At 39.3% G+C, this 23,293-nt stretch overlaps 1 protein-coding gene across 2 annotated transcripts in view; it reads left to right on the forward strand.

The window, feature by feature from the left end:
* LOC145984281 (inactive phospholipase C-like protein 2) overlaps window positions 1-23,293 on the forward strand; it is a 744,169-nt gene that overhangs the window by 463,416 nt on the left and 257,460 nt on the right. For both annotated transcript variants that reach the window (XR_014441294.1, XM_083117918.1), the window contains exon 4: window positions 18,476-18,645. Coding sequence is in view for 1 of the 2 variants with exons in the window: in XM_083117918.1 (XP_082974044.1) it covers window positions 18,476-18,645 (170 nt within the window). In the remaining variant the exon portion in view is untranslated. The remainder of the gene's footprint in view (window positions 1-18,475; window positions 18,646-23,293) is intronic.

Here is a 23,293-nt window from a genome sequence, read left to right on the forward strand (position 1 = left end):
AAATTTACATTAACTTATCACGAAATTCCGTTTGTAAATTCCTAGGTGTATGGAAAATTAGCGAGTGATGTATATTCTCGTGCCCAAATATTTCCACTCCAAATTAGGCTATGCATAACTAAAATGTAGAGGATTTCGTTTCCTCAAGGCTAGAAATTTCTGGTAGTATTGGGTTTTCTTTTTTATCTTCAATATTTTAAGCATACACAGCGATATATTGTAGATATGCACCAGGAAACGAGTAATCACATCACATTTGGAATATTCGTCAGTTATCACCATTGGCAACATTATCATCATTACATGACACAATACGATTAATATTTTCTGCAAAGTGTCCTAAATATTATTTATATTTTGAATAAATATTTATCCATGTCAGATGCCTCTTGAAATGATAAGTCTTTCCTGGTAATAAATGATGAATACAGTCTCTGGGGTTATTTATCGGATAGGTTCTGAAACGTTTTCACAGTTGAACCGAGTTGATTCTTTGAAGTTGAGAGGAACATTGCCTCACGAAAGCTTGGAGTCTTCTCCAGAACTCACCTGGTCGTTAACTCCAGATTATATGCGCGAGATCCTCTTTACCTCAGTCCTTCAAGACGAGAGTGACATTAACTCATGAAAGCTTGGAGTCTTCTCCAGAACTCACCTGGTCGTTAACTCGAGATTATATGCGCGAGATCCTCTTTACCTCAGTCCTCAAGACGAGAGTGACATTAACTCATGAAAGCTTGGCGTCTTCTCCAGAACTCACCTGGTCGTTAACTCGAGGTTATATGCGCGAGATCCTCTTTACCTCAGTCCTTCAAGATGAGAGTGACGTTAACTCACGAAAGCTTGGAGTCTGCTCCAGAACTCACCTGGTGGTTAACTCGAGATTATATGCGCGAGATCCTCTTAACTTTAGTCCTTCAAGACGAGAGTGACGATAGCTCACGAAAGTTTGGAGCTATCAGTTCTATATCTGAAGATGATTGACGTAAGCTCTCGAAAGTTCGGAAAATTTCCAGAACACGCTTGGACGCTAATGATGATAATAATTATTTAGGGTATGGTTGCATTTATTTCAATGAATTTATTAATGAATATAGTAACAAATTAACGATACAGCCAGACGCAATAATAAAAAAAAAACGCTTGTTGTTAAAGCGACACAGACAATGGTTCCAGGAGGTCCATACTCCATTTTGGTCAAAGTTTCACCTCAGTGGTGTTAAAATAGTGTTGATTACAATCATTTATCTGTGTTATTTTGACACCATAATACTATAAACAGAGATAAATTGTTACAATCAACACCATTTAACATCACTGATATGAAACTTTCACCAAAATGTGGTGTGGAACTTTTAACACAATTTGTTTACAGTGTGGGGAAAAATGCAATGTACTATCGAATTTTACTGCCTTGTGGAAGAAATTTGCTGTGACATACAAGAAAATTCCAATTTTTAACAACAATTGAACAACTATATAATACCAAAAAAGTGAACATTCGACAATTTATTGTTATTTCGAAAAAGTGCAGCTTGATTTATCTCTGCAGATATCCGAAATAGGAAGTTTTCCAATTTTTCTGAAAGTTTTGTTTCTTCTGGTTCTGTCGATTACCCCCACCAACTATTTCCAGTAGCGTTGGACACTGATGTATAGATGCAGCTTAACTTAGCTGGTGTGGAAGAATTTAAATGGATGAGGCGCAAATCAGAATTTACCACGGTTGGGCGAAATCAGTAGCCCATGTGCAGCGGAAGGGAACGGAGGCTCAACCATCAGGGTTTTTAAATGGAAAATGTGGGTTGGGGAGGGATGCTACATGGGAGTAATTAAAACGGTAATAACAGGCCATTAGTGGAGATGGTAAGGCATTAAGATGGTCGATACTATTGATGCAACGTATTAAAATTTTGTAAATGAAATATCACAATCTTATTCAGCACAAAAGTTCATGGTCCTCAAAACCTATTCATATACTACCCCCCCCCCCCCCTTTACACACACATGCTTAGAGTAACCATGGGTTACGTTTCGTTTGGGCACGTGACCTGCCTAGTATTTCGGTTTCTAATATTTTTTAATTTGTGTCAATTTTTACCAATCCCCACGAAGAAGATAAAATAAGATGATATTGATGGAGGGTTATTCAGAAAAGGACACCCAGGTCCACCAAGACTCAAACCCGTTTGTCGACCATACAACGCAACCGACGGCAAATTGACCTGTCTCAAATTTCATACGCTGCTCTCGGAATATTTGTAATTCTAAAGATACTTTTTGCCACTAAACTATTACAAATATCAATTCACATGAAAATATTCTTGTGAAATCTCTAGAATGAATTCTGAATAGATCAAATATTTTTAGAATTTAGAAGCAGTGGATACATTTCCTTTGTTGCTCAGAGAAGCACATGTCCATCAGAACCTTATGTGCATTTAGAAGAACTTCATCTTTTCGGGTGCATTATGAACGTTCCAGAATCTAAGTATCATTTTACCATGTTGGTCGCCTGTTTTCTGATACCCCGACCAAAACAATATATCAAGGATTTGTAATATTGTTTGATTTATATATATATATATATATAATATATTTCATATAATTGCTGGTTGGCCGCGGTGGCTCAGTCGGTAACGCGTCTGACTAAAGGTCCCGGGTTCGATCCCCGGCCGGTTCAAATCCGGGAACTTTTCTAATGATGGAAGCGGGCCCGGCGCCCACCCAGCGTCGAATAACATGGGTACCTGGGGGTTGAGGGTTTCAGGGGCGTGATGCTGATCACATCACCCCCACTCACGACCGGATCAAGAATGTGTGGGGCGTTACCCCCATACCCCCTATACGCCTTCATGGCGTGGTGCTAAGCGCAGGGGAACACTTTACCTTTTTTTATTGATTTTTCGCAAACACCAAAACCGTGAAAAATGGTAATTGCTGCGAAGTTATGTTTAGGAATGTGCAGTGGCGTCGCTAGGCGATCTGCTTTGGGGTGGCTGCAACTAGATACATGACTTACTACTATTGTAAATATTTTTAATGTTTGAAAATAGCAAAGTGATTAATAAGACAATAATATATAACAAGCATAAGGAATTAAAACTAACATAGACTTACTGCATTAATTTTTATGAAAACAGATGGATATTCTTGTCCTGTTTTTCTAATGCTGGTGAACTATGTCTTTATGTATCAGCTGTACTCTGCGGTTCGAATTTCTTGCAAAATTATCATTAACACAATTCACACACAATTCACGACACACTTCCTTTTCTATGGTCAGTATTGCAAGTGAAGAAAGTCTGTCTTGGCCCATACTATTACGCAAAAATGTCTTGATTCTCTTCAAACAGCTAAAACTCCTCTCACACGATGCTGATGTCACAGGAATTGTCACTGCAATTTGCAACATTCTGCTTAAGTTCGGAAACATGTCTTTTGGAATGGCGTTCATTAAATGTACTATGGATGTGATGGTGTATGTCAATTTCTTTAGGTAAATTTTTGCAACCATGATTTCAGCGATCCGCACTTGTAATTGAAAATAGTCACAAAAACCACTCAAGAATTGAGGGTTCAAAAACAAGTCAAAATTTGTTGTAAGTAAAGAAGGCGACATATGCTGAATTCCAACCAGAACACTGGAAGTTGAAACGACTTTCCAGCTCATTTATCATTCGATCAATGATAGTGTAAAAAAAGTCCGCAGAATGCAGGTTTATCGGTATCAGTTTTGTGCCCCAGGGTTTCATTTACAACGTGGTCTTATTTCATTGAGAGTTACCTTTTGTTTCGCAAATGCCTCTGCCTCTTTGTATACAGAGTTAAAATATTCTTAATTTCACATACCGCGTAAAGTGTCAAGCACTGCATTAACACCTGCAATTGCCTTCGCAATATCAAGGCTTGGTGACTGCAACTTGTTATTGAGAATTTCTGTTATGGACAGAAGCTCAATGAAAATAAACAGAGACGTCATGGTTGAGAATTTTCTTAAAAATTCATAAAGGCGTAGGGCTGTACATTTATCTGCTGAATCTGATGGTTTCCTCAGATATTTCAAAAGAGCATCATAAGTTTTTCTCACCGCAAGTAGAGACCTTATTTGGCAAGCCCATCTAGTGCTACTTAGATTTTTTAGTTCTGCACGAACATTTAACTCTGTCTGTATTTCTACAAACCGTGTATGAGCTATTAAGGACGTAGAAAAGTAGATATACAAGCACTTGAGGATATCAAAAAAATTTCCAACTTCAGGAATATCTGTACAAATGTTAACTAGAACCAAATTTAACCTGTGAGCGTAGCAATGAACGTATAGTGCAAAGGGATGTTCTTCCCTAAATAGCCGTTGAACACCACTATTTTGGCCACTCATGACAACGGCACCATCATACCCCTGACCAACACATATTGCATTTTTTATATCATATTCAGACAGCTTTTCACAAAGTCGTGCCTTTAGTCCCATTGCACTTAAATCTTTAACATTCAAAAAACACAAAAACCTCTCATTAAGTTTGTTATAAACAAAATAGCGAAGACACACGCTCATTTGTTCAACCTTATCTATGTCCCTTGTATCGTCTGCAATAACTGCAAAATAACCACTTTCATTTACCTCGTTAATATTTTTTTCTCAGCAAAGCTGCACTACATTCCAGCAGAACGTTCTGGGAGTCTGGAGAATGATACGTGGCATTCTTTGGCATAACGTTTTGAAATGTTACACTAAAATCAGTATCAAACTTCCCTAATGTCTTCAGAATTTCACGCACATTTCCTTGATTGAAACTTTCTTCACTTTCATCATGGCCTCTTTGTGCTATGCACTGCCTACCTGTGAGCAATAACACTTCAACAACGCGATGAAGATAAGAACGGCGGTTTTTTATTTCATTCACACTGGCATTTGTCAAACGAGTAACTACTGTACCCAATTTTTCTGTACTTTGGAAAGTCAGCCATTTTTCAGTTGCTATTACATGAGAAGCACATTTCTCATGATCTTTAAATTTGTCTATAGCCTTTTTCCAGTTACGAACACCAATACTGGAAAATGCAGGATCTGCCTTACCTGTCTGGCCTACGAAATGTCTACAGGGAAAACAAAAATTGGGGGGGGGGCTTATCGAGGGATTGGGGGGGCTGAAGCCCCCCCAAAAAGGGCCTAGCGACGCCACTGGGAATGTGCAGTGATGTCTGAACACATTTTTCGCCCGTTCGAAATATCGAAATAAGGCGAATTTGGCATGAAATGCGAATTGTTGGCGTTTTTAGCGATTTTTTAAAAAGGAAATGTCCTAAAACAATGAAAATTTCCATGATATCCAACATTCTTGTCTTTTCTAGGCCATGTTTCTGTACATAGAACATGCAAGTTTTCCAACATTTTACTCAAGAGTAAACTATAGGGTTATACGTACATGAAATAATTCCCCCACACCCCCTATACGCCTTCATGGCGTGGTGCTAAGCACAGGGGAGCACTTTACCTTTTTTTTATATAATTGCTCCTATTTTATTAAACGGCATTGGAGAACTGCAATCATCCTTAAAGAAAGACGTGTAGCGTGAATTCAACATTTTTATTTCAAATTCTTGTAAAATGGTACTTTTACTTAATGTGACGTATCTGCATCTTTACATAATAAAATATCAGTTTGCTTGTTTGGATACCCTTGCCGCACCTTTTAAATTATTTTCTTTGCGGTGCGAGAAGTACACAAAATCAGATTACCATGATCCTTTTCAGCGACGAAAATACGATAGTTTTGTGGTACGTTTGGTTTACACAGAGTTCACCAAGATATGTCCAAATCTGTTTCAGAATGTGGTGATGCCATTGGAAACGTTTCGGAGAATGAGCACGCCAATTGCCAGCAAGATAGAGTTATCTGCTCTGCACACTGTATGCTATCATTCCGCTCATTATATACATTTTCGCTTGCTTTTGAGCTGAAATCGCTGCGTTTGTAGTGTGCTTCATGCTTTAATCTTTTATCGCAGCGCTGCCATTTGTGACGACGAAAAGCTGTTCACCACTCCGAAACGAAACTTCGGTGGTCGGCAGTGATTAGTTTCCATTGTTTTATCTGTGATGCAGGTTTTTAGAAACTAGGATCCTCTTTCGAAAATGTAATCCTTTGATATGCATTGTTATGGGTGTCTATTAAACGGACCAGTGAACCAAAACTAAAACATGTCTATTCGTTATTAGAAGAGTCGCTACACCAAAATATAATTTAACCTATATCCTTATCATGAGATTGAAGGGCATGTGTGATTTGGACTATGTATACATTAATATGTTATTCTCAACTCTTACTGTAACACACTGAAAATCTGATATATCCGATTATTCTTTCCTGTTTTTTTTGTTTTTAAGTCCGCTTTATGCACAGCTATGCTCATCGGAACTGGTCCTACGGTTTAAAGTGGGATCCAAACTACCGTGTGCCTCCACCGAGTATCGAACCTTGGACCTCTTGATTATAAGGCGGCGACGCCATTCTGTCATGCGTTCCACAAGTTCATCCCCCTCATTCCTATCTCAAGAAAGTTACAGAAGAACCATGTAATACCGTATAAATGAAATACAAACTCGTTTTTAACTAATGATGTTACCGTTTCCCGAACATTATTTGAAATATATCCATTAAGAAGAGATTTATTACGGTGTGGAAAACAAAAACAGAAAAGCCATCGAATTATGGAGAAAGGAGCGTTCACAACAAAAGTTAGAATTTTACAAGGGAGAAAACATTGGCACACGTAAAAATTCCGTCACCTTACCCATCAGTTACTTCACACTTGAAAGTGCCTTTTTATTCTACACATTGCCTATTTGCAGAAAAGCAGCAAGTTAATATTGACCAAAATGGCTGGCAAGTGAACTTAGAAAAGACTAGATTTTTGTGATTTGATTTGCTTTATATTACTTCGCTTTTTGTGCCACTTTTGACTGATTTCCGGAGATGGGGATGAGTGATGATATGATGAAATTGATGAATGGACACTCTCAAAAATCCATGCCCAGACCAGGATTCGAACACGGGACCCCTGGCGTCGTAGCGCGATGTGCTAACAGAGAAGACCAGATTTGAAACTTAAGTCTGCTTGTATATATCGTAGCCACTCTCTGTTCTGTACACATTTTGTGGATTCCAGTTCCGGCGTTGCAGTGGATATTTAGTTTTGTTTGTGCATTCATCAATTATACTCTGTCCCGGAAATCTCTGGAGCGAGCCAATGAAAACAAGATTGTGCGCAAATAGTGACGCGAGACGGCTCAACCGATGACCACGTGAGAGGGATAGAGAGTAGTGACTCGAGAGGGCTCAACAAATGAACTCGTGTGAGGGGAAGTGAGTGCAGCTACCAGATGTGAGCCGCACTACTTTGCTCTGCCCACTAGCTGTCTCCCCTTCTGTTCCGTTATGCGCGCCCTTGCTCCGCAGATTCCAGAGGCAGAGTATATATCTAATTATCATTACCCTCATTATTAGGATTAATCTACAAAATAACTATAATGCATAAAATATTATAAACATCCAGAAATTCTGCTTGTGAACATGCAGGTATACTCGTATATCGGTAATGGAAAGCGCTTTGCAAGTATCCTTGACATCCCGGGTTGAAGTAATGGTACTTTATTCCCACTTTTCAGAACAATGAAATACAAATTCTCCGATAGAACTGGACCAATTCAGGAATGGTCATCTTTCCTCCACCATATTGTTTAATTTTCTTTAATCCAGTTGCAATCAACACTTTTGTCGCAATATCCTCCAGACTAGTTTGACTATAAAACAAGATGTGCTCGTATAAATTCAGTGCTGACATTTCCTTTCTTTGTAGCTGTTTCCATGCCGTTTCTTCTGTGCATTTTCAGCTTATTTTTATGTGGAGTGTGTGAGACAAACTTATTCCAGTATGGAATTACGTAGGTTACCGGAATCAACGTGGTAGTACGACCATCGTGCTGGGAATGAAGAATAACCAATTAAATTTGTGCTCCCTCTTCTCTCTTTCTTTCTCTCTCTCTCTCTCGCTGGAATGCAAATTAGATTTTTCTCCCTTCCTGGCTGGAACTTCATGTGTAGACCAGACAGTGCTCCCACCGAGGTTATTTATCCATCGTGTGGCGATGGTGAATTTTCTGACGCGAAATTTGGCTTGAAGATTAATGTCAACAGTATAATACAGACAGGGAATTCATCTGGTTAGGAAATTGTATTGGTTCGTTTTCATCTGTTCTTCCATTTTGGTGCTTTGAATTGAGTGCTATTTTTTCCTACACTTTGTCCCGGGAATTTATGGAGGTAGTCCGTCGTCGCCTTGTAATCAAGGGGTCCCGGGTTCGATACCCGGTGGAGGCACATAGTGGTTTGGATCCCACTTTAAATTGTACGTCCAGTCCCGATTAGTGCATAAAGTGGACTTAAAACATCAAATCAATCAATCAATTATGGAGCTAGTGAACGAAAACAAGTCTCTGCTCAAGTAGTGACTCTAGAGGGCTCGACTAATGAACTCGCGCTAGAGAGAGTGAGTGCAGCTATCAGCCGTTTGCAGCAGTGTGCACTGCTTTGCTCCGCGAACTATCTTTCTCCCCTTCTCTTCCCTTGTGCGCCACAGATTCTCGTCACAAAGTATATTTAAGCAGTTTATGATCGTTGGGCTAACTGCAACAACGGTAAGGCATAGAAACATTGACTGTCACAAATGTCAGGGACTACCTCCGGACTTCCGGCCTCACTCCCACATGCATCAGAAGAGGTGGGAGATCATCCAACCAGTTACGTGGTGACGTGTGGTCAGCACGACGAACCACCAGTCGTTTGATTGATTTGCTTTATTTTACTTCGCTTTTTGTGCCACTTTTGGCTAATTTGCGAAGATGGGGATGACAGATGATATGATGAAATTGATGAATGGAAACTCAGAAACATCCATGCCCACGCCGGGATTCGAACCCGGGACCCCTGGCATTGTAGCGCGATGTGCTAATCGCTCCGCCACGGGGGCCGGCCCACCAGACGTTGTCGTAGGTTTCCATGACCGGGTTGAGCTAATTATTGGTAGCTCCCAAATTTCCTCACCGGTCCCATACACTGACCGAAATGCCAGGAGAAAAGTTGTTTCGCTTCCCCCAGGAGACTCAAAGCGGTAGCCCGAGCCCAAAAGTGTGACGCCTTTCCAACGACGCTGCGGGATAAAACTATATTTTGGTAATGTAAATTTTGTATGCAACACCTGTTACAGAAAAGTAACGATATCTGTCTTGGTCATGTTAGCCGATGTGCTACAAAATCACGTATTGTTTGCTAAATATAGACTCATACCAGATGGAATATGATCGGCCTTCGTGGCGGAGTTGTTAGTACATCGCGCCACTGCACCAAGGGTTTCAGGCTCGACTCCCGGTCTAGGCATGGGATTTCTTTGTGTGTATCATTTCATCATATCATCACTCATCCTCATCTTCGCGATTAACGAAAAGTGGCAGAAAAGCGAAGTCAAATCAATCAATCAATCAATCGAAAGAAACAACAGGTGGAATACGACAAGTGGGTTTCGGTACGATGGTGTACACTCGCTTCAGAAAGAAGTCCTGCATCTAATCTGATAATGCCGTGCTACGCAATGCAGTCCTGGCTAGTAAGAAAACATGTCCGAGGCCTCCCTTACACCCACACCTGCTTATCACTTGCACAGGATGTAAACAAGGCCTTGAATGATCACGATCGACACAACCAACAGTAGGAGGGGGAGGGGGTGTTTAGATTTCGCTGATATGCACTGAGAAGCATGGACTTCCCTTCGATAATAGAAGGCATTATGTAGTCGATATTCTGATCTTGCCACCGAAGTTCACGGGTTCGATTAACGACCTGCACATGGATGTTTTTTGTGAAGTTCCCTTCGTCAATTTCATCTAATTATTATGAAAAACTCAATATGCTGACCAAGGCAGAAATTTATTTTATTTTAAAACATAAACTAAACGTAACGTTTCAACCTTCTAGCAAGGTCTTCTTCAAACTCTGTACCAAGTACAAATGAAACAAGATACAAAATAGGAAGATATATATATACACAAAAATCGGTATGAATGCACAATATAGAGAATGTTTCCAATTCCTTTCCTACTTCTTATACTCACTAAATATGCAGTCCTGGTAACGTATCTGGAGATAATATTTTGGGGTCACGTGTAAAAATTGTACACTTAAGTCTATATATGTAGCAAAATTACGTTCTTCATTACCGCAATCATTCTCCATACATAAACATAACAACAATGTTTGATGATATGAGCAAGTGACGTTCGGCATTCGTTGGGCTGTCTACAGCGTTGCCACACTGTTCACTGTTCCTTCGTTACTTGCAGAGCATTAGTTGTTGCTTGGTCAGTGAGAAAGACGAGGTAGGAATGCGGACTTTGATTAGAGGTAGGTTTGGCAACGGTGTTCGAGCGTTCTTCTAGAAAAAATGGCGTTTTGGTCAGTGAGGAAGCTAGTGATACAAAACTTATATTTTGTTACAATATGTGCACATTGGGAAAATATTTAACTGATATCCGCATGAAACTTTTTCCGGTAAGGTTAGGGTAAGAAAGTATCTTGAATTTCGTTAATATTTAGTAAATTAACTAATTTTGGCCTTCTGATCAGTACATTATGAGCGTGTAGCCGCACGAACCATGCACGGGTAGCCCCACGAACCATTTCCGTAAGGTTAGGTTACGTTAGGTTAGGCAAGCTTAGTTAAAATTTTGTTCGTAATAGAATGCGATACAGCTTTAATATATATATATATATATATATTCTCAACTTACATCAGCATTGTTAACGATTTCCAGACGTGGCCCCCGCATTTTAACAACAGATTCGTGATTAGAAGACCAAATTTAGTTTCGTTTCTCCTATGTACACACACTGACGTCTGTGTACATAAGAGAAACGAAAAAGAGGCTGAAAGACAGGTTGAAACAACACAGGGATGATGTACGACTTAAGAGAGAGAGAAATGCGATCGATATTTAAACACACGAGAGAAACAGGACATGACATAGAGTGGGATGAGGCTAAGCAGATAGGAAGGAAGAAGAGAGTACTAGTGAGAAAATGGAAGGAGGCCAAGGATATAGAGGGCCTCCCCCATGGCGCAGTGGTAGCGTCATTGCCTTGTAATCAAGGGGTCCCGGGTTCGATACCCGGTGGAGGTACAAGTGGTTCGGATCCCACTTTAAACTGTAGGCCCAGTCCCGATTAGACTTACTGTGCATAAAGTGGACTTAAAACACCAACTCAAACCAAACCAAAGCCAAGGATATAGAAAAGAAAGGAGAAGAAGACACAATGAACTAGAATGGGGGACTGAAGATAAACAAAGAATGGAAGAAGGTGTTAGAAAGAATGGAAAGGACATGAGCGAAAGAGGAGAGAAGAAGGAGGAGGAATAAAGAAAGAAAGGAAAAAGTGCGTGAGATAAAGAGTCCAACCAGATGATAGGAAATGTTTAGCTAAATTGCCTGTCAGGTGAAAGTTCAGTTGACAAGGGAAGGTCACCTGCTGGAATGTTCCAGAAAAAACAACTTTCTAATAATCTTGTGTCTGGAGGGGAATGATTTTTGTGTATTTATATATCTTCCTGTTTTGTACCTTGTTTAATTTGTACTTGCTAGAAGGTTGAAACGTTACGTTTAGTTTATGTTTTAAAATAAAATATATTTCTGCCTTGGTCAGCATATTGAGTTTTTCATATCATGGAAACAAGGCTTAATGGTGTTCTAATTATTATCCATCCTGATCGTCGCGTTAGCCAGAAGTGGTAGAAATGTGACTGTATATAACAAAAAATACAAATACCTTAGTGATGCTGTTGCATATGTTCACATATATAAATTTCATTTTGCGTGTGCCTACCCTTGAATGTGTTCTGATTTTATTCATACGCGCCGGCAACAATACATCAAGTATAACGACATTTTTAAAACCTGAAAACAACTTCATGCATATATACTAATCGCGACTGATCTACAGTTTAATACAGGATCATTTCACTGTAATGTCACCATACTAGGAAAAAGAAGTGCGGCTTTACAAATGCAACACGGAAATGAATCTACGTGTATCTGTGGGAGTTGGGATTCTATAGGATAGTGACAAATGTGTCTATCTGGAGTTTTAGTGTGCGTGTGCGTTCGCTCACACACGTAATCTCTAAAATGAGTTAGTGTCAGTTCGAAAACCGCATTTGACGTGTTGATCATGTTACAAAAAATATGTTTATTACAACAAATGTAGGGGAATTAGAGCCAAATCAAGACATCTGAAAACAAATGGACAACGTAATGCGTTCCAAAGACAGAGGTTCCAGGTTAGAACCCTGGTCAGTCGAATGTTTTTGTGCTTTCGTCATTTCAACAATTCATCCTTTCTCATCGCCGAGATTAACATAGGAGATAGAAAAGCGACGTATAAAATAATAAAAACCTTTGCTTCCTTAGTTGTCTCTTCACGAACTCGTCGTCGAAGGTTGGGGGTTCGAGTCTGAGTTTGGACATAGACGTGTCCATTGGGAGTGCCCTTTCACAAATGTCACCCAACAATCGTTCATTTTCATCCTTGCGACTGGGCGAGAGCGGCAAAGAGAAGCAACGTTAAATAAGAAAAATGCCAGTTTCTGGAGAGATAGAAGACATCTCAAAGCCTGGTCCAGGGTAAAAAGTAGTATTGTGTGTCATTGTAAATTTTAAATATATACATAGGTAAAATAATAATTAGCAATATCCGTAAAACTGCATCTGTGAAGTTAAATCATGTATGATCATTACTATATTAGAGAGAGGCGTATCTGGCGAGTCGCAAATGGGGGCGAATATTTTGTGGGCGACAGTCATATATAAAATATTCCGAAATACATCTCGCACATATATTTCAAGAAATATTCAACATGTTACCAGAGATTTTTGTCTGTTTGGTTGTAAGTGACGGGAGTGTAAATACCGTTGCTTCCTTGAATCGCTATCGAATAAATAAATTAGTAGTTAGGCTCAGGTCTGGCCGGATATCATATGACAGAGACGAATATTCAATTAAACTAAAATGTATGGATTTATCCTGCAATGGGGCGGAAGGGGGGTGTATTTTACATGTTCGTAAGTGATCGAGGTGCTTTGCCTTGGGTAGAAAAAAGTATCCTCTATACGTGCGCGCAATTCTTTTCTTGTAATTTGGGCATCGTTTTGCACATGTTAAGAGTTCCTCACTAGTTACATGATGTTCTACAGACGGAAGTCATTTCGGCTAATGACATTAATACGAATATATATTTGTCGGCCTTCGGAGTGGTAAGGATAATGCATTACGAGGCCAGAGGTCCCAGGTTAGAACCTTGGACAGACATGAATCTTCAAAACAAATTAAACTGAAAACGAATTCACAAAAATGTTGGAAATTTTAACATAATCCATGGCTCTACAGCCCTGGAAGGGCCTTGCATTATTTTCCATTATTATCGTTACTTTAAGTATATGAAATTTTAAAATGTTCTTAATAATTGCAAATTTAGCCACGTATTAATATTGATAATTACAGCAGCTAAATTCGTTTGTTTGGATGTTGTTTAAGTCTACTTCTTATGCTGACAGACTAATCGGGCTGTACCTACAGGTTAAAGTGGGACCCGAATCACTATGTGCCTCCACTGGGTATCGAAACTGAACTCCTCGTTTGCAAGAGGCGATATTGCTACTACAACATCGGGGAGGCCTGCATGTTAATTGCTTGATAAACTTTTAACATAAAACGCACGTAATCTGGAAATCATTCGTGCTTTCTTTTTCTGTTTTTAAAAAATATATTGACAACCATTTGAAGACCTGAATTATATTTAAGAATAACCGGGAGAGGTCCATGTCGACACTTTTTTGGTGCTACGTATGAGACAAGGGTCGGTGGGGATTGAGACTGACTGATTGATTGCTTTGTTTGTTTTCTTTGCTTTTCTACTACTATTGGCTAATAACGAAGATGACGATATGGTGAAATTGATGAAGGGACACTCCTAATGAACACCCACTACCAGGCGGCCGAGAACCGAACCCGGGTCCTTGGCGACGTAATGTACTATGCTTACCACTCCACCACGTAAGTCAGCAATGTGGGTCAAGAGTGTGACATGTGTGTCTTACGTTTCAATGAACGCGTTCGGGTCTCTCTGCCCCCTACCCCACCCCCTCGCGCACACACAACGCACCACGCTCACGCATTCACACACGTAATAATTTCATATCAGGGCGCGGGCATCAGTATTGCTCTCAAGTAAAGCAAACGTATAGACTTGCTCCTTATTATAGGTCATCCAATGGAAGGAAAAAGGAAGAAGAGAAAGCTTCCTTTTTCATTTGCTCTCGATATCCAGGAGTGTTCGCCTCAAGGACGCGCACCTTACAGCAGTGCGATAAGAATCTGTCTCTGTTGCTCCAATCAGGGTTGGCTGCCTTGAGACCTTAACCGTGGTTTTTAATTTAGCCGGGGCTCGGTTCGGGAGGGGGAGGGAAAGAGACTACTTGTTGAGGCCAGTGTACGTACATATGTAACGGTCATTTGCATGGTAAATGTCTGTTATATCGGAGACTCTTTTCTTCCAATTTACAGGAGAAACTACTTACGGAAATGAGTTTCTGTTGCATTTATCAGACTTCGTGGAGGTATTTTGTCACTATGGAATGCTGCACAACAGAAAATAAGCACTTTTGATGTAATAAAGTAGCCTTTTGTGCGAAGCGACAACACTATGCCGTTGTTTCCATTACGAACCTGCAGATGGCGCGAGTGTCGAAAGTCACGCGGTCTCGCGAGAGGAAGAAGTGTTTCTAAACGTGCCTTTTTTACCAGAATTTTTTTTATTTTTATTTTTTTAACTATGCTTACCTAACCTAACCTTGCCGGAAATGGTTCGTGGGGCTAACGTGAATGGTTTTTGGGGCTATCGTGAATGGTTTTTGGGGCTATCCGTGAATGGTTTTTGGGGCTATCCGTGAATGGTTTTTGGGGCTATCCGTGAATGGTTTTTGGGGCTATCCGTCAATGGTTTTCGGGGCTATCCGTCAATGGTTTTTGGAGCTATTGTGAATGGTTTTTGGGGCTATCGGAAATTGTTTTTGGAGCTATCCGTCAATGGTTTGTGATGACATAATGAACGCAAAAGTAGGTATTTTTCGGTTACGAAGGTTGCAACACTGCATGCCCACTCCAAATCGACAAAACACAAGCACGACGCGTGATGATCCACAGCTGTGCGCGAAATATTCTATGTTCCGCAACGGAAGAAAGGACTCAAAAGAATTACTCGTAATGTGAAAAATCGAAGTTATTTTCGTGTAAAAAGCATAATGGCACCTTGAAATAGGGTCCGCAATACACAATTAGTAAGTACGAACCATTTGAAACTGAAAATATGCATTAGAAATGTGTCTCCGATATAACAGACATTTACCATTTGCATTAAGTACAACCACTGGTACTATGATTTACGAGTTCTTAGTTTCAATTATCCCCGGAGGAGACACATTGCACAGTGGTCCCGATCCCACTTTAAACTGTAGGTCCAGACTCGATCAGCCTAGCTGAGCATAATGTGGACTTAGCGAAGTTTGTAAAAGTGCTTTACAAACTTTGTGTTGTCTTGGTTCCAAAAACTGACCCAACAGCACCCAACATGTGCTCGATTCTCTCTCCATTCTTCCTTCTCCCTTCTGCACCTGTAGTCTATGGCAGCTAAAATTTTGCAAATGTCTTTGTTTATAATCCGTAACACGAGTAAATCACTCACGTTCAGAACTCAGCTGTGTGCTGCACATTTGTGAATTTCTGTGTAGTTTATTCCAGGCCTGGCTTTTCGATGGGATGGAGTCAGTTCATGGCTGCAACGAACAAATGGAAATTTTACACATTTCCCAGATTGCAATATCTCTTATGGTTGAAGGTTCATACTAAGAGTATCAAATACGTTTTTATATTTTCAGTTGGTTGGCTTTTTTCCTGATTACTCCAGTTTGTCGTATTATTCGATTCTTGTATGGCAGTAGAACATTTCTTTCTTTCGCTAACAACTTTTGGGTCTTTTGTTTGCAGTAGGAAACGTAATCAAGTGAAACTTGTGAAATGAGAAACCTTCTACTGTTTAGATTTGTATTCCGTTCCCATCAAGTTTTCCTTTCAACAAACATGTTTCTTTCAAACACTACTAACTAGTAATCTTTTCTAGACGTGTGTTTGGCCTCGCGCACTGGAAGTCTATTGTGATGTCCTTCGGATACTTCCATTATGGCTTTGAGAAATATATTGAAAGGAGAGTCTACAGGGACCTCGAGAAAAACGTATCTTCCTCATAATGGGATGAGTTTTTACATTTCCGTTTTCCTTTCCTCGGTTTCGGGTAAAAAGGAAGTTCGTTGACTTTATGTTTTGCTGTTACTTTACCTAGAAAGAATCGACTTGAAGAAGCAGGAAGCTTTTACTCCCATTAGGCAAAGAACGGAATTTCCTCTGAAGTCCGATGCATTCAGATAGACTTTTTGTTTCCATAGAAGTTTCGATTCTGTATTGCAGAAACTTAACGTGACATTTCAGAATATATCTTATATTTATGTGTACGGATATTTTATACATTAGCACAAATTAAAAATATGAGATTGGAATAAAATTCCATGTATTATGTGCCATAACGACCTTTAATTATGAAACCGATTAAAAAATTATTGGAAGCTAAAGTATAACATTATCCGTAAACCGAGCACAGATATGCATTTCACCGCGGAGAAATTTGATCAAATTATTTTCGAACAATGGACCATAATCAAACTTTTTCTCAAAGTAAAGTTTAACTTCAACACTGTTAACTTCTTCAGATGTCACAAATTGTCACCTTGTGAACAAGGTTGTATTGGTGTAGTTTATGTTTTTAGAGCGATTCTCAGCAACATACAGAATATACACAAAGATACATTTTTGAATCCTTGTCCCTAGGTTCAAAACTTGCAGTACCTGAAGTTCTATGGATGCTAGTTTAGGCAATTGACAGGTACTTCTTCAAATTATAACTTAACGCCCATTTCCTTTTAGATATATATAGGTTTATTCATATTATATTTACATAAGTTAATTCTTGGCCGTTATTCGCAAAAATCTACATTTCGGTCTACCCTGTCCCCCTTTCCCGAAGAGAGTGTGTGAACTCGTGTAGCCACTGGCTCCACGAGTAAATAAAAAAATGGCCCTTCAGAACCAAAAAAGGTGGCTGAAGGTATGTGTACGTGTGTACCCGGTTTCCCACATGAAATGAACTATTGAAATAAAGTGAAAAGAGTAAGTGTGTGTATTAAAAGAAAGTTAATATCCCCGTCGGTTCACATAGTAAGGAATGAAAGCTCGCCCAGCCGCTCCCCTTAGAGAAGAAGATACCTCTTACATCGCTGTACTCCGCCAAACATCTGAGATCCACTGCGGATAATAAACCTTTTCGAGCAAGGCCTCATCTCCAGGAAGCTAACAAATCGCGGCAAGCCACGGCACCTAGCGACCTGTTGAGTGAGATGAGTCAAGGCAAAAATGATTTCTGGAAACTTACCGCTGGTCGGCTGTCCAGCGACACACCTACCTACCCAACGGCCAAGAACTCAAACATACAGGAATACATAGACATCCACAACATTATCAAAATACATGACACTAAAACCAGATCGATCCATTTAAATTAATTAATTAAACATATAAAATAAGAAAGGATCAAGTAATGATTCGCCTCATTACAAGGTATTCTGGGTTTGACTTCAATAAGTAGTGTCTAGTATTTCATTGGATTAAAGGGAATATCATCCAAAGTTGAGCATGGCTATTTTGTAGTATGTCTTCTTTATTCCTAATGTGGTCGATCAGAATTTGGTGACATGTTCCTAAATTGTTTGCAACTTATTCCTGAATTCATAAGTATCAAATGTCACTCTTTACTTTATTATTATTACTATACCTACATTACCTATATTACCTACCTATAAAGGTAGGAAACACATATCTACCAGTATTGTAATAATTTTATTAATAATTTGAAAACAAACCCTTTCATGAAAATCCAGTACTTTTAAGGTGAATCTCTTTCATAGCTACTTATATCCTTGGAATCTCACAAAATTATTCATGAATAAGAACATAGATTTTGTTCTATCATAAAGATAGTCACAAGCGCACATCTGTAGGCTCCACATAGAACTTCATATATCTAATATCGTAGTCGTAGATGGTGATTGTGTAGTTAATTTCCTTCTCTCAGTCTACAATAACTTATTTGTCGAAGCATACTTGTGCTCGAAAACATACTCACCTCACATTTTCAATTTCATTTTTCATTTTTGCGCAATTTTAGAATTAATACTCTAAAATTCTTTTTTATTTCCCACCAGCTCCAGATGGTCTTGAAGAGAAGCAGGCCTTACGCGAACGTTGGCTTCAGGAGATGTTTGACAAAGCTGCGTCCGATAATTCAGGGTGCTTGGATGAGTGCAGTGCCATCGAACTGATCCAGGAGCTGAGTGGGACGATAACGACGGAAAGGATAAAGCAGAAGCTAGCGGTAAGTACATTCGAATGTTACCAGGTGATTTTTATGTTTTTGAAATTATAATAATGTTGTCATATTTGATGGTATCATGATTTATGGAGTTATACGACGCACTGTTTTAGAAGCGATATCGGGCGGAGCCACGCAGAGGGTGTGCGTGGCGACCGGCCAATGGAAGGAGTGCAACGTTGTACAGTTAGGTGACTGCGGCTCAAGTTAAACGCCGTGTTCTGTATTTTACTTGCGCGCAAGAAGTTTTCATAAAACTCGCCACTTTAAGGTTCATCATAAGATGGGGCACGGCATTTTGAACCTGACTGTCCAAGTCCCATGAATTTCCGTCGCCTACAGCCGGAGTTATCGTTTCTCGAAGAAAAACTGAAAACAACACGTCTCTACACACACACACACACACACAAACACACACAATGACCCTTTCGTTTTCCTTCCGTGTTACGTCTGTTGTTTTTTCGTTGCCACCGTGTTGACCCCGAAGAGTTGTTGTGTCTTGGTAAAGCTATGGGTGTCAAATTTGGCTGAATATGCACAATGATCTTTCATTGTCTTGTGTGTTCACAAACATTGCGAGTCCGAGTCAGTTTTGAGTTCAGCGTTTTCATAACAAGGGCCGTGTAAGATAATTTTACTCGTACGGCATGAAGAACAGTTGTGAGAGGATTCAATACAGCCCTTATTGATTGATTTATTTGACTTCGCTTTTTCTGCCACTTTTGGCTAATATACGAAGATGGGGATGAGTGAAGACATGATGAAATTGATGAATGGACACACACAAATATCCATGCCCAGGTCTGGATTCGAACCCGGGACATCTGGCGTCGTAGCGCGATGTGCAATACAGTCCTTATGCTCGATAGTTGTGCAATAGTGTGCATGTTGCGTGAGTGTTATTTAATAATGTCGCGCCGGCGCCATTATGGAGTGGTTAGCATATCACTCTACGACGCCAGGAGTCCCGGGTTCGAATCCTGGCCTGAACATGGATGTTCATGAACGTCCCTTCATCAATTTCATTATATCATCACTCATTCCCATTTTCGCAATTAGCTAAAAGTGACAGAAAAGCAAAGTAAAATAAATTAAATCAAATCAAATTAATAATGTCGCTCTCGAAACTTAGTACGCAGTAGTACAGGCACCAAGGGTAAATACTCGTATTACGTTCACAAGACAGAAATCTTAGTTAAGCTTATGTGTATTCTTACTTCAAGGAATTGGCGTTCACAAGACGTGCGTGCTGAAACAGTGTTTTATCAGAGTCGAGAACTTACGGCTAAAGCGTGTGGTGTAGTATGTGTGCATACTCTGTTGCGTATTATAAACAGGGTAAAGTATCTACCACAGAAATCGGCGAACCCCTATTCAAATCTCCTGGGAAATATGCCAGAAAGAGAAACGAGAGCGATGATGATGACCTTTCAGTTCCCCTACAATAAATACGTACCTTCAATCTTCTTTCAGGTACGAGTTTCTCTTATATGCTGCAGTGATATGATATAATCCTGTGTAGAATTCTTCACTATATATTTAATTGTACTAAAATATCACGTGCATGCATTATACCCATAAACAGCTGAATATTGAACACAGCGAATTATCTGTGTTTTCCTTCCGCTAGCAGTTGGTTTGGCGACAGCACTGGCTGCGTATTAGCTGAACTCATGTTCCTTTTAAAAGCGTACGCCGTATAGTTTAATTTATCCTGTCATCTGAGCCAGCCCTAGTTTCGCCTGATTTTTCGCTTCCACCGTTTTGCCTGTGTGAAATTGTCTGTATTCTGTCCCAGGAGCCTGTGGAGCAAGCAAACGGAAGCAAGTCCTATGCGCAAGTACTAAGTCGAAAGGGCTTGACCAATTGACACGTGAGAAGGAAGGGGATTCCAAGGAGGAGCAACGCGACTGCAGCTACAATCAATTTGCAGCTGCGCGCATTTCTTTGCTCCACCAAACGCCAGAGCCTCGGTATCTGCAAAATGCAGTCCAGGGTTTAAGACGTGGAAGGGAAGTTTACATTTGGGTTTCTTATTAAGGGTTGCCCCTTACATTCCCTGTTCTCTGTGAGTTTCCGTTCATCAATTTCATTATATCATCACTCATCCTCATCGTCGCGAATAGCCAAAAGTGGCAAATCAAATCGTTGTCCTCGTAAAATCTTGTCTGGCAGTTAGCTGAAACTGCCTCCAAAAAGTTCACATTCCAATGGGTCTTTTCTAACAAGAGTTCTCCTAACAGGGTTCCGTTAACTTATGGAAATCTAACGCTAAGTATAACGTAAGAATAAGAACATTCACATACATATTTGCATATGCAAACATATTAACCATTATCCTACACCTAATTGCTGAGCAGCTATTAATTGAATAAAAGTACAATAAAAACAGTTAAATATCTATCCCGATATTTACAAAAGGCATATTATTAACACTTAAGTCGTCTAATTTGCTGCTATGCTTAGTATGTTTTAAATATTTTTATGTGAATTTGCACTTAATTCAAAATGTTGGGATTCATCCTTGAGATTTCAAAACTTTTATATTTGTTTGGATACGTTTTTTTAAGTCCATTTTGTTTCATTCTAAAATCTGTACCAAGATTAAAGTGCGTGGAAGAATAGGATCTGCTTATTTAACTCAAAAACAAACTATTATTTGACGTTCGCTTTTACATGCATAACAGTTAATGAAATTTGTGTAATTAGTTTGGGTGGTATTCCATACTCTATTAAATATATAATTTTCTTTCTATATACTGAGTCAATGCATGTGTATAATTAAAAAATATATATATTGTGTACGTCAGTTCATGATGAAGATGTTAAATGATAGGGGAGACCGGGGCTAGTTGTTACAAGGGGCAAGTTGTTACATACAGTTTTCGGTGACTTCCGCTTGTGGTAGCACTTCCTTACTCATAGAGCACGTGACTTATTCGACAAAGACGTCCCGGTTGTAGTTTGGCGCCAGTGGTGGTAAGTGAGCGGACGTTACGAGTGTTTTTTCACTTTTTTGGTTTGAAAGTAATTATTGAGGGTTGCGTTCCAGTTGTGATTTTTACATGAAGAAGTGAAGGTATTTTCTTATGTCTCAATCACTAATTATTAACGTCGATTTCACGCAGTTACCGATCACTTTATTTTCTTCGTCCAAGGTCCGGACTACATTGAAAGTAATGGCGTCGCGCGGGGCTAGATGTTACATCGTGAATGAGACATGTTGTTACATTGCAAGAAATTGGCTCACCTACGCTGTGGCGGAGTTGACCCATTTTATGTATACATTCACTGCACATCTGATGTGTCTTTTTCTGATAATGAAGAACAGGCCTACTAACTTTTACAGATTGTGTTATTCGGACAAAGTGATTTTGTGAACGCACGATGTTATTAACATCTAAGAAATTGAAATCTCATTGGTTTTATTTTATTTTTGTTTCTTCAATTCGCAAAAAGTTGCAAGGGGAAAAGTAACAAGTGGATAATATGTTTGTGGATGTTATATAATTTTGCCTCTCTCTTAATCTTTATTGTTATATGTATGTTTTTACTGTATAAAACTTTGCTGTCAACGTACCCCGATACGTGGGGCAAGTTGTTACAATTTTCCGAATTTCAAAAATGTAACGTTTACAAGTTCATAATGTAAAGCTATTCCATTGGAAAAAAATATATGCATTGCCCAAGTGTGTGATGGTTTAATACTTAAAATTTAATTATTGCATGTGCAGTACGAAGCTCATCAAAATTCCGAAGTTGAAATTGTAACAACTAGTTTCGGTCTCCCCTACATCTATTTGGGTAAAATTCCATTTGATAGCCACGTAAGTTGTATAAGCAGATTTTAAATATCGAATATGACTTTCTGTAGATTAAATACATTCGGTGTAACAACTTGTCTTTTCCAGGCTGAATATAAAAGGTACACAGCCGCTAAGTATAACTGTTCTTCATTGTTACATTTTTAGTCATATGTGATCCAAAATTCATTCGTAGTATTATATTAAGATAGCTTGGTAGAGATGGTAGAGACATGGAGATCCCAAGTCAGAATTATGCAGAAGTTTCAAAGTCCAATTTGGGAGCCAGTTGGTGTGTAAGTTTTGTCAAGGTAGGAAGGTTCAAACGAAACTTTCCGCAAGCTCCAACAAAAACTTCCTCAACTCATCAAGACAGTGAAAGTTCATTTTGTTCAAGCGCTAATTATTGTATGAACACTTCAGAGAACTTTGCAAATTGAGGGGGTCTGAACTTTGAAATTTTAAGTCGTGCGCTGGGAAAGCTCTCAGATACTAACAAAACTGAATGCTGCTTCTAATTTTTGCCAATTTTTAGAAATTAGAAAGTATTTGAAGCATTCGAAATGAAGTAGAATTGCACTGCAGGACTTCACAGGGTTTGTTCATACTATAAAGTAACAATAGATTTTCATTCTTGAATTATCTCAACTCCAGTCATATATTCTTTGAAATTACGAGTAAGACGAAACTGTAAGCAATTCCTCCGTTGAACTTCAATACACACTAATAGTGCTTGTAAAGTTATTTGCACCATAAATCAAGACAGTTGTTTTCTTATCCAATAAATATATGGAAATTTGCATGATTTCGAGGTTGTGGAATGTTTTTTTCACAATTTTGTTCCTATA

Source organism: Lepisma saccharinum, chromosome 2 (assembly GCF_977018435.1).
Source record: "Lepisma saccharinum chromosome 2, izLepSacc3.1, whole genome shotgun sequence".
Taxonomy (NCBI): domain Eukaryota; kingdom Metazoa; phylum Arthropoda; class Insecta; order Zygentoma; family Lepismatidae; genus Lepisma; species Lepisma saccharinum.